Source organism: Phalacrocorax carbo, chromosome 4, assembly GCF_963921805.1.
Source record: "Phalacrocorax carbo chromosome 4, bPhaCar2.1, whole genome shotgun sequence".
NCBI lineage: Eukaryota > Metazoa > Chordata > Aves > Suliformes > Phalacrocoracidae > Phalacrocorax > Phalacrocorax carbo.
Window position 1 is genome coordinate 48,374,376 of NC_087516.1, and position 12,222 is coordinate 48,386,597.

At 38.0% G+C, this 12,222-nt stretch overlaps 1 protein-coding gene across 3 annotated transcripts in view; it reads right to left on the reverse strand.

The window, feature by feature from the left end:
• The window catches only part of LOC135313095 (uncharacterized), a 65,875-nt gene that overhangs the window by 20,393 nt on the left and 33,260 nt on the right, over nt 1-12,222 (reverse strand). For 2 of the 3 annotated variants that reach the window (XM_064449829.1, XM_064449832.1), the window contains exon 13: nt 10,166-10,268. In XM_064449829.1, the coding sequence (XP_064305899.1) occupies nt 10,166-10,268 (103 nt within the window). The remainder of the gene's footprint in view (nt 1-10,165; nt 10,269-12,222) is intronic. The other variant, XM_064449831.1, reaches the window with a different exon arrangement.

Sequence of the window (12,222 nt, forward strand, 5' to 3'; positions counted from 1 at the left end):
ATCACTCTGCCAGCTTGGCCAGGGTGCTACTACAGTACTTGCACATTATAACTAGTTCACAAGATAAACAGACTTCACTGGCTACATGTTTAGCCAGAGGCTGGAAAAAAACCACACCAACCAACCAACCAACTTCAAAACACAGCAACCTTTAGAAGGTGCTACAGTTAGAACAAAAGGAAGGGATTAAGGGTGTTAGTATTAACTCCCCCTTCCTCCCCCCCCCACCCCCACCCCCACCCCCACCCCCCCCAAAAAAAAAGCGCCTGTGATGTTTTTTAGTACAGGAAAAAAAGAAACCCTTCAACAACAACAAAAGCCATTAATAGCCACCTCCCTACCCATTAAGTTCTGCTGCAAAAAATGTGGTAGTGGACAGAATGTGAAAGAATCCATTAGTCTTACACAATTTTAAATGATCTAGTGAAGATTCAGCCCTATGCATATTACCCGTGGACTCTTTCAAGCAGAAAACTGCCATTCAACATTAACTACAGTTATTTTACTGAATTACATGTCTAGTTTCTTTATTTAGGTTGTTGGAGAGGAGGCTGGATATGGTAAGGTCATGTTGAAAATATAGGATCATAAAGTTAATTTAAATTATCTGTGGATTGTCAGTCCCATGGCTTGCTTCCTGCTAGGCAGCTGAACTGCTCATTAAGGATACCAGATTTTGCTCTGACATCAATTTCAACTTCCTGAAAGCTCTCAAAGAAAGCTCTTCACTTGCCTGCTCTCACACAATGGAACTTGGCTCCTACAACAAAGCAGTCCTTTAAACACTGACAAGAAAACAATCCACCTAAGAACAACCGCTGCTCATACCTTGAGGCTACAATAACCTTCTACTGCTGCTTACTATTGCTAGCCTTGCAAAGTTCTCCAGCATAAGCTACTGTAACGGCAGATCTGTCTCTGGAGATAGTACAGCCCACCCCTGCACATAAATGCAACTGCAGAGCAAAGCTACACCAATATCCCAGTTGCAATGTTATTAATTTCTATCTCACAATTATTCAATCATTTGTTTATATTAACATAGGTAAGATGGGAGCACTTGTGAGTATAATTTAATTTTAACTATACGCAATTCCTATTTAGTCTTCAGGCAGAGAAGATAAAGCAAATCTTAAACTGATTCTTGATTACAATCAGTGATTCGTTATTTGTGTAAACAGCACTAGAGCACAACACCTCACTTCAACCCAGGGCTCAGATCCCCATTACACTTCTCCAGTAAAACAAAGCTGGCAACGGAAGGCAAAGCACAACCAGGTAAGAGTGGGCTGTTAAATTAACTGTAATCAACTTAGATCAACTGTTGTCCCAAGACATCATCTTTAAAAAGATCTACTCATGCTGTGCTTTATGCATACTTTACATTGCATGCTTAAATATCTGCACAGATGCTCTCCCTCCTTCCTTTCTGGAAGAGACTTATAATTATCTACAATGACATGAATAATTTGTCATACTTGTAGGGAGTACCAATCAGGCTGCAGTTATCAAGTTGCTAAGATTATCAGCTAAATTGAAGCTGTTGATGTCCTTTCCCAGAAACTTTACACGATCACTTTTTGCTGTCAGAGCTCCGTTCATTAGTTCCTCAAGGCAGATAAAGTATCACTAAGCACAGTGTCATCCTATCTGCCACCAGTCGCCCTCTTGAACAAGTTGCTTCACTTCAAGTTGACGAACAACTCACCACCACTATCTGCCTGCTTTTGTGCTCAGAATGGCACAAAACTGATGCACTGCAAGATGATCTGAATGCCTTTAAGTTGGAGACCTTCCTTTTAATCTATTTATATTCTGTTCGTGTTCATCTACAAGTACAGGATTTGTCTGGCGTAATGATCACACTAAGTATCATCATTTTTATTTTGCTTCAAGAGTATATGATCCAAAAACCCACCACTTCTGAGATTGTTTTCCCTCTCAGTGTCTGAGGACCTAACCTGATAACTACAAATTCTCCAGGTGGCCTTGTATTTAAAAGAAAGGAATCAGTCCTGGGGATTACACCACTTGAATTCCACTAATTTCATTAACTCCCAAATACATGGCATGATTAGAGAAATGGCAGGTACCAAGCCCACTAAATTTACTTCTTTCTAGGTGACTAAGCACTGGTATAAGACCCTTCCTTTGGATTCTGTGCTTAAAGGTTTGAATCTACACTGAATCCACAAAATAAAGAATCAATTATTATTTAGCAAGTGCTGCTCTGGTTAATCTGCACCACTCTTCATGCAGTCTTAACCCTTCTTTTCATTTTATGACTCTTCCCTCTAGCCTACTTTCAGTCTTACCAATTTTCAGCCCTATTACCTTATGAAAAACAAACTATCATCCTCTGTGTGTACATGGATATATATTTTCATCTGCCAGGTTTTCTCCTTTGTGCTCATCATTCCTCCAGCACACCTGCAAGATCCCAGAGTTTGGCTCCAATGACAAATTTCCCCCAAATCTGAAGGATGGAGAGGAAATCTCAAGAATACCAAAGCATGCTAACACCCCACGACCATCGCCCCCTCCATATGATTTGGCAGCCATGTGGTGACAGATGTGCATGTAGATAATACAAGGTGAAGTCCACTCAAGATATACTCTTCGATACAGCAGTTCAACCATTTCTGATCCTCCATGTGTTTTCACTCTCCAGCTGCCTGTCAATCTTTTTTATTTTCTCACCCTACAAAACTCATCCAAGAATAGGCTTGCAAATACCAACACTTTTAAAGGTCATGTATGATATGCTGGAAAAGACAGCAAGTTTCTGATAAATTTCCTCAGTAGTGGTAGCAGGCAAACAAAAGAGTACTGGGAAAACCACTGTTACTCTGTCGGGGCTATCACAGCTTCCCCCCGCCCCCCCCCCATCCTTTGTCACTCACAGTTCTCCCCCACACCAGTTCTGATGTTCACACAAGCATTTCAGGGAGTGGATCCACTGAAAACCAGCTTTGGCAAAAAAAAAATTGCTTAAAATCAGCCCAAACAAGCACCTATTTCAATATGCAGAACCACCATGTTCTAATACATTATAATCTATGCCACAGATATGGCACCCTGCAAAACACCCCATGGCAGGAAAAGCTCTAGTTGGAACCCACGAGCAACCTATGAGACGCAAATTTCCAGCAAAACAAGCTTCATTTCTTCCAGCTCTCGTCACTCCCCACTGGATTTTCTGATGGTGGGAGAGCCTTATGTTTTGCCCCCTTAATAGTTCCTCCATCTTATTCAAATCCTACTTTAATGGCCACACCCGATTTTGGCTTCTCACTTCTTGTTCTTTAATCTAATTCTGTCAAAAAAAAGTATTTCTGTACAAACCTGTAAATTTTCAACAGAATAAAACATTACTCAACATATTAAAGAAAGATACAAAATGCTTCATGCAGTCTAACAAAATGTTTTGGAGGACAAAAGCATGAAAATGCTCTGATTACTGGAAATCTAAAAAGCTTTAAGTGCTTTAAATTCAACAGGTGACACTTTTTTTTTGGAATCTTCACTGGGGTTCTAAAATTCAATGCCTTTTGCTCACCAACTTCCAGTTTTTGACCCTAAGTGGTTTGTCTCTTATACTTCTGGTGACTGAATTAGCTAAACCAAAAGGTTATTAATTTATTTACCACATATTCTAAGGAATGATATATATGATATATTTCTATGTAAAAAACAAAGAAGCCTATTTCTCAAGCATTAAGTGAACAAACTAGACAAATCTGAAATCCAAGGTTTTATACTCAACAGTTCTTACAGTATAGTTGAGTAGAAGTACAATACACATGCAGTCTTTGTTTACAGGAGTCAATTATATGATCTTAATTATTCTATCTATGTCCTCTGAATACAGCAGATAAACTATCTTCTACAATATTATTCTCAAAAAATGGGGACTGCAGTAAACTGTTAGAACGAGGACATTTCTGGAAGTATCTTCCAACACGCTTAGGAGATCAGTCATAATATTTACATATACTCAAGAACTTTACAATCTCAAGTTGTATTAACCAGCTGTCATCTTAGTGTCAAACTCCGGTCATTTTAATGTGAAATAAGGGTCAGCACATGATTTCAGCTATTAGTAAAACATTTCTTAGCTACTGAACCCCTATTAAACTACAAATGCCAGTTTCCCACAGCAAGGCTCGAGCCTCTTCTACACTATATTTTATTCAGAATAAAATATCTGAATTAAAGAAGAAAAAATCCACACACTACATCAACACAAACTGTTTAAATGCTAAGCATATGGCTGACCAGACCGTGTATAATGAAGACATTTTCACCAAGTAGTACAAACCTGATCTGTGCTAGCTTTTATGAAGTGAGGGTCAATTTCTATAGACTGGGCAATGCAGAACTGCACTGAACTCCCACAGGCTACTACAGACTTAAAAATCTGAGTCTGTGTGTCTAGGATTCTTCTCCGTCAAGTATAGAAAAGCTCACTTGATAGAACAGGAAAATAGTTGTGAAGACCCTGCTATTAAGACTGAACATTACATACACATTTAAAGTTTTTATTTTTTTCAGGAGACAATACATGCATAAATCCAAACTTGCTAGTTGCTGTTAAAAAAACTGGCTATTACAAACTTTCAAAGTACTGAGGAATAAATAGCATACTTTTACCATTTGAAAGTTTAACAAACTCAGGTGTTAACCGTTAAAAAAAAGATAAAAAGATTGGATTAGGCATGTTTGGCCTTTTTTTTATTTTTTTTTAATAGCTTGTATCCCTTTAAACCCTTCAGAAAAGCAAAATTCAAATGAAAACTGAGTATGTGTTTGAACTTGCAAACTAAATACCATGCTCAACAGAAGTTTACAGTAAAAGCCTTCCATACCAAACAGAAAATAAACAACAAATCACTCTCTAATGTATGGCATGTCTATATACAGTAACTTCAAATTCTTCTCCAGGCTTAAGAATCTGATCTGCAGTTTTAATAATACTTCAGAAAATTTCTGTGCAAGTACACTCATGTGCCCCACTGGTCTTCAACAAAACTGATGGGAATTCAAAAAAGTATTAGGAAAAAAAAAAGTTAGGGAATAGCTATGAAAAGCTCAGTCTTTCACTTTTGATTAGGAAAGGTTTTTAAGAGATGCCACCTTCTCTAACTTCTCTCTTGCAGGTCTCACTCTGTCTATATTGAAGAGTGCAAACACATGCATGGTTCAGCCCGTTCCAACATATAGTAGCATTCCTTGATCTTTTCTTTCTGACACAGAGGATGAGATTTCATAAGAAACAGGAAATTTCAAATCAGCAAAACACCTTGAGGTGGTTGTCTTTCTACTGATTATGAGAAGTAAAGATCTACCGATATGGGGTGCGGGGGGATCCAGCACTCCCAAATTGATCAGAAGTTATACAGTGCTCTCCTTCTATGAGGCCTAAGTTTTATTATCGTTTACATATACAAATACACAAAAACGTTTTGAAATAATCAAAGCTGCAAAGTGAGTCAAAAATTAAGAAATACTGCCATTAAGACTTTAAATTTATGGGAAGAGCTAAAAAGCACATCTCTGACACTCAAGACTTAACATCCTAAGTTTTAAGTCTCTGCTGCGAAGCATTAGGAAGATAACTCCTCAAAAAAAAAAATGTTGAAACATGCTTTTTAATAAGAGGAAGAAAAGAATTTATTTTCGTCTTACTGTTGTTCCCTGTAGTGTCTGAAAAGCTGTAACTGAAACCTCCCTCAGAAAGTTTATCAGGCAAATAGCTCAAAAAATTTTGACTCAAGTCATTTAAGTTTAGCCTAAGTGAAAGCCACCAAAACTAGGCTTTTAGTACTGGCTATTAAAGAAATTAATACCTCTTTTACATACAATTTATAATTCTCATATTATGATCCTATTACCAAAATAAAACTGCCTTCCAAAGCTAGCAGAGACCTCCACAAGTAGCGACTAGCAGGCTGAAACAACCTGACGAAACACCAAAAGTGACTGTGCTCCTGGATTTCATTTCAAAAGATGTAGCTGATAAACACAGGTAAATCTAATAGCCTAGGCTCAATGCTGCCTCCCACTCAGATATGAGAGTACTGGAAATTCCCACAGACCAGAGCAGGAGCTCATATGACTCCCCGCCCTTAATCTGAACCATCAGATCTCCTTTCTCTATCCTCCTTCTCCCCTACTCCCCCCATTTCTAAATTTTAGCCAGCCTGGTCCCCATAAATATGCTAGAGAGTTCCTCTCTAGAGCTAAAGATTCATGGATGAAAATTGCTATATATGAAAATTATTATCTGTACCACTGTCCACACATCACAGAGTAAAAAACACCAAAATGCCGGTCTGGTACAGACCAAATAAGTGTTGTTTCTTAAAAGTCACTCTCAAAACGTCCAAAAAATAATGGAATGAAGTGCTTCTGTTCAGGTGACATCACCCTACAAGTCAACAACTCCTCCCTTCTCCTTGCTGATGGTTATGAAAGATTTATAGTTTGTTCCTGCTTTTCCTTTTTTTTGTATACTCTTTTAATGAAAAACTAAGACAGAAGAGTTATTTGCAATCATTCTTACTGTCACTACTTCTCCTGGAAGAGAACTAACACAGGGGAGCTGGAGGGGCATGACCAAGCTGGCAGTTCTTGAAATGCAGGACTTTGCTGCTTAAAGGGTGCCTGTGTTTTCACAAAGAAAAGGCACACATGCTTAAAACCTCACTTGGTGTGCATCCGTCCCCACAGCTGCCACCACTTCGGCAGAACAAAGCCACACAAGGTTACATCACACACAGACCCATGTGGGATGTGAAAAAGAGCTGTTTCACTCAATGCTCAGGAAGTGGTGCAGCACTATACAAAAAGGGACCTCAGGGGCTCACTGCATGGGATGTTCGAGTTCTGGGTTCTTCTCTGCCTGTAAGAGTGACCAAACTCCCATGGAGCACGCTCTGCCTCTCACTGAAGCTGTTACGCTTTGGAGAACAGTAATAATTTTCGAAATCGGCCCGTGATACAGAGGTGGAGGAAAAAGCCGATGGCAAAGGGGGTGGGAAATTAACATCAGGTCCTGTTGTTAGAGAATTCACCTAGGACAACAACCACCATCTTAGTTCTGGCTTCTGTTCCCCAGATCACTTATACATCGATCCGACAAGAGTTTTAATTTAACTATGGAGCTATTTTAAGACAATTAAGCAGCGGGCATTCCTTGTTCTGCTCTTCACAGCAAGTTCTGGCAGCCTACACCACTGTCAGAAACTAAGCATCATTAAGCTGGTTCAGTTATTAGTACACTGCTAATTATTGTTTGGCACTATTGCACAATTTTTTTTTTCTAAGTCTCACTGAAGAAAATAAGAAAAGAAAGACTCTTCATAACCACTGCCTTAAAAGTATTCCACATCAACAAGCAGCCTACCAAGCATTTCAATCCCAAATCTGACCCTTCTCTACATACACAGAATTTATCTGTGCAGGTAACATGGGAATCTACCAGGCAACAGCAACTGAAAGAGGTGACTGTATGAAGCAGTCTCAATATATCTTCAAGAAATTTAAACAACAACAACAACGACAAAAAAAGACTATTCATGGGGTTGTTCAAGCACTTTGAAGCATGTCAGTAAACAGTTCTGATACCCTCTGATACTAGTAATTTACATTATGTAGGCCAAAACCATTGTTGCAGTCCTGTACCTGGCAAGCAGAAGTGCTATTTATCACCAGATGCCCCGGATGATTCCAGAAATATGCTCTTTCCCATTGCTGCTCATTAGCAGCAGTTCTATGAATTGAAACAGTTTTTTGGTTTTTTTTTTGAGAAAGTGCTACAGGACGTACTAAAAAGTTTAAGCTGTTCCTTTAGGAGACAAAACCAGCACCCCTACCATCATTCACACAGACTGCCTAACCTGATTCTACACAGGAACGCATCTGTTTCGTCACGAAGAGCCCAGATAACATGAAATGAAAGCTTGCCAGCCACCTTAAGACACAGATGTTCACATATTCTGGTACCTCAATTACAATACTGGACGTACTTCACCTAGCCCAGGAAGTGCAGATTGACTTTTTCATTCTGGAAAGAACAGTGGTGAAAGGGAAAAACTGAAACCTTAATAAACCTAGCACTTTCAGACTTCAAACAAGGCTTACATACACAGCAGTTGTTTTATGAAAGAGGCGCAGCTTAAGAATTTGGAGAGACAAGTACATCTTACACAGTAAGATCTGAAGCTAATGGACAAATAAGTAAAAATTTTAAAATCCACCCAGCTTTCCTTTGTTCAGAAAGATACTTGCTAGAGGACTGTCTATGCACATACAAAATAAGGAATAAGTATAGAACGTTACTTTCAGCTATGTTTCATAGTATACTTGAATAATGAAAAAGGAGAGGCTACTTCAACTATGAGTCCTTAACTAGTTATAGAAATAGTATCTTGGTCCACTGAAAATACCATCTTTCATTCATTAGAAAAAACAGTCTCTAGAAGCAACTTACATCTATGCTAAATGCTGACCTACTAACCAGCCTTCAGAATTGCCACATCTTTAAAAATTATCTCAATGAATATTCCCGATTAGTTCTACATGATCATATTCTATCTTGTAAAGAGAGAAAAAAAACATGTACTCTATAAACATCTTTAAAAAAACAACCAACCAACCAAAAACCCAAAACAAAACACCCCAAACCCAAAACAAACCGCCACAAAACCCCCAAAGCAGCCCACCCTGCAATAACTGTATCTCTGCTACCACTGTAAGGACTACAACACAGAATGTGCATGCACACTTCCATACAATTTTGAATTAACTGCTAGGCCACACCTAACCACCCCTCCATTCATCAGGACTCTAGATCTGCTATGCAAGTTGCAAGATTCAGGTTCAGCTCATGTAACTTAATTCTGAGGATCTATGTAAATCCTCGATATATTCTTCCGTAAGATATGTAGAAACCATTGCAAAAACATCCGAGCTCTAGTCCTCAAAATAAGCTGTTCAAATTTGAAATGGATAATAAAAGTAGCATGAGTATCCATAATGTAAGCAGCAAATCACAACATATTAATGTGCTGCTTACAACCGAGATGGATACAGTGGTGACACAAGTGACCTGGAAGGAGAATAGAAGGAAAAATAAAAATAAAGAAAAGTTTGCTCAAAATAATCAAACAGTAAATCCTCCTAGAAAGTGAAGAGAATCTAATGACATTTACAAAGAACAAATATAAAGATTTTTTTTTAACAAACCTTTGGTAAAAAATAGAAGCTTTGATCATTTCACATTAGGTGACCTTTATGCAAATATTTAAAATATATACTCATAACTAAGATGGACTTAATTAAGTCCCAGTATTTTGACTTTACCTCACAAGTCAATTAAAAAAATACATCTTGCAATAGTTGCGGTACACCACAAATTCATACAAAATCAAATGTTCAATATAGATTAATTTGAGGTTAGACTTAACGGTGCAGGATCAAATTTTAAGTTCAATAGTTAATACGCACTGCGAATAAAGAATTAGATGCAGGTCATTAGCATTCTCACTGCAGTATCGTATTTAAGAAGTTTTGAATTATATCTGAAAGTTTAATTACCTACACGAGCAGCTACACATTAAACATGTTAGAAGTACAGTAATATCTAAATAAAGCTTTTATAGTAACATCAGATAACTAAGTGCTGAAGAGAACCTTCAAAATCCTCAAACTCTACAGCTCTTCATGAACTGCAATGTTATAGCCAAAGACTATAAATGTGATAAACTTGACAGCTGGATAGCATTCGTAATGTTTATTGCCAGTGAGGTCTAATAGCATTACTGAGTTCTAATAACATGGTAAAACAGAATAAGACACGGTTGCACATCAGTGTAACCATGGGTAGAAAAACAAATACAAATGAGGAAAAGGAAAAAAGGCAGAAAGGGCCAGTAGTGGCAACAGAAGGGTAAAGAGTTTCAAAGGAGCAGAAAGGTGTTGCTAATGTCTGCAGGTCCCATTCTACATCAAACAAACTTTTTTTAAAAAAAAGATTTCACTATACACAGTGCAATGAAACCTAACACAACTAAGTCTTTGAGTCCTAGTCATGCTCAGGAGGAAAAAAAAAAAAAAAAAAAAGAGTAATTTAAGATTCTTAGATGACGATGTGAATATTTACCCATGCCAGTTCCAGCTGGTGCAACCTCTCTGGAAAAGATTTCTACAGCCTCTTTTTGCTTATGGTGTACAGCAAGCCAAACAACAGCTTCCCGAGGACCCTGCTTCAAAAAAGTAGGAATTAGATTAGCTTAGATGAAGACCATCACTTAAATTTACCAAACTGAAAAATAACTGTAGCTCAGCATTCAAGTTAAATCTAATGGAAATTTTTAGTGCTCACTGCTACAAACTACAATTTTCATTCAGTGACTTTTCATCCAGCATCACTATGATTTTCTGTTAGTCTTTCACTACCTTTTTTATTTTGCTACCATGAAATCAACTATTGGATATTTCAGACTGCTAGGACACTATGCTGCTTCTCCAGCGTCCTCAAAGAATCAAGTACTATAACGAAGACTACTTCGTAAGAAATTAAATACTTGGCTTCACTCTCAGTGGAACTGGCAAACAAAAACCTTTCTCTTATTTTAAGTGCACTGAGAATACTTTGGGGTCAAGGTAGAGAGCCAGGTTTACTTCTCTTAGCATCAAGAAGCAGATTGGCTCACAGAAAAGAATTCAAACACAGTCCTTGGGAGTTAAATGGGAGAACAGAACTTCAAAAGCCACCACCTTTCCAGAGAAGAGAGCAGACACTCCTCTAAAGGTAAACCCAACCAGTACTCTGCTCCCTACTCTATAGTCAACTAACACACCCACCCTTACAGGTAAGGACTGTCATCTGTAATATCTCTCACTTCAAGATTTTCTCTTAAAAAAAAAAAAAAAATCTCTTTTCTGCCACTGAAAGATCTACCACTGGAATCAAAACACTGGCAAAAGCCTTAGAGTGAACATTAGGTTTTCACTGAAGGCAAAGACTACATTTATTCAAGAATTTTGCATCCACCAGTAAGAACCACCTTGTGTCTACCTTTGAAGTGCTAAAAATGTGAAACCTGCTCAAAATACAAGTCTATCCCTGAGTGTCTCTTGTCTCAAAGCACAAGCACAAACATTTCCATCATACATATGAAATGGGACTGCACAAGGTATCAAAATCTACTGGTCAGGAGTTTCCCCACACAGCACTACTTCCAAGTACGGAGTTCTGCAGCAAGGTATTTCTTCTCTCTGGTAGTCACTCTCTGGAAGTCAGCTTTTTCGGTTAATGAGCACGAAGAGAGATTCTAAAGGTTCTTTGGTAACCTTACATTAAATTCTTGGCTTACTTAAATCAACGTAAAATTCAAAAACGGTGGAGTTTGACTACAAGATACTAGGGGATTTCTGCCAGTGTTTATATCCTTTATGATGACAGGAAAGGATACTGCATGAAAGCATGAAAAATGTACCAAAGCTTGGGTTTTGTTTTGTTGGGTTTTTTTTTTTTGCCATTCCACAGAGCACAGAGGACTTCCTCTCTCTCTAAATGCCCTGTCTAAAGAATTCTTATAGATTTGGTAGCTGTTCTACTAAAAATGTAGAAAAGTAAAGGAAAATTGAACATATAGCTACTTAGGAGACTGAAGAGGACATTTTCCTAGAAGAAAGGAACGTCTGGATTTTGGAAGATCCAAGCCTATAGCAAGATCCAAGTTTGCTACACCAGGAAATGAATATACATGACTAAATAGCCCATTTGTAGTTTATTCCAACTTTCTTCCTCACATATAATAATTTCTGAAGCATTTAATAGCTTCCCAAGTGTGTGTGAAATCATGAAGAATATTTTACAATAACATTTTTACTCCTAGTGTAATACTTCTAACAGGTTTTAGCAAATAGCCTGTTTCTTTACAAATAGAGAAATCAGTGACACTTTTGAAAGCATCAGAGATTAAATACCCAGACAGGAAGGATACAGATGCTTTTACAATTCAACAGCCCCAATTTAAAAATGCAGGGGTTGAGGTGTAGAGCAGAGGGGACATGGTTTTATTTGGTCAGATGAAAAGAATGGAGCCATGACTCCTTGAAGAAGTCCTCCCTCCTCTGGGCTAAGGAACAGCATCATCCTACACAGCACCTAATTTTTTAATGACATAATCCTGAAAGGGCAGAGGAACCTTT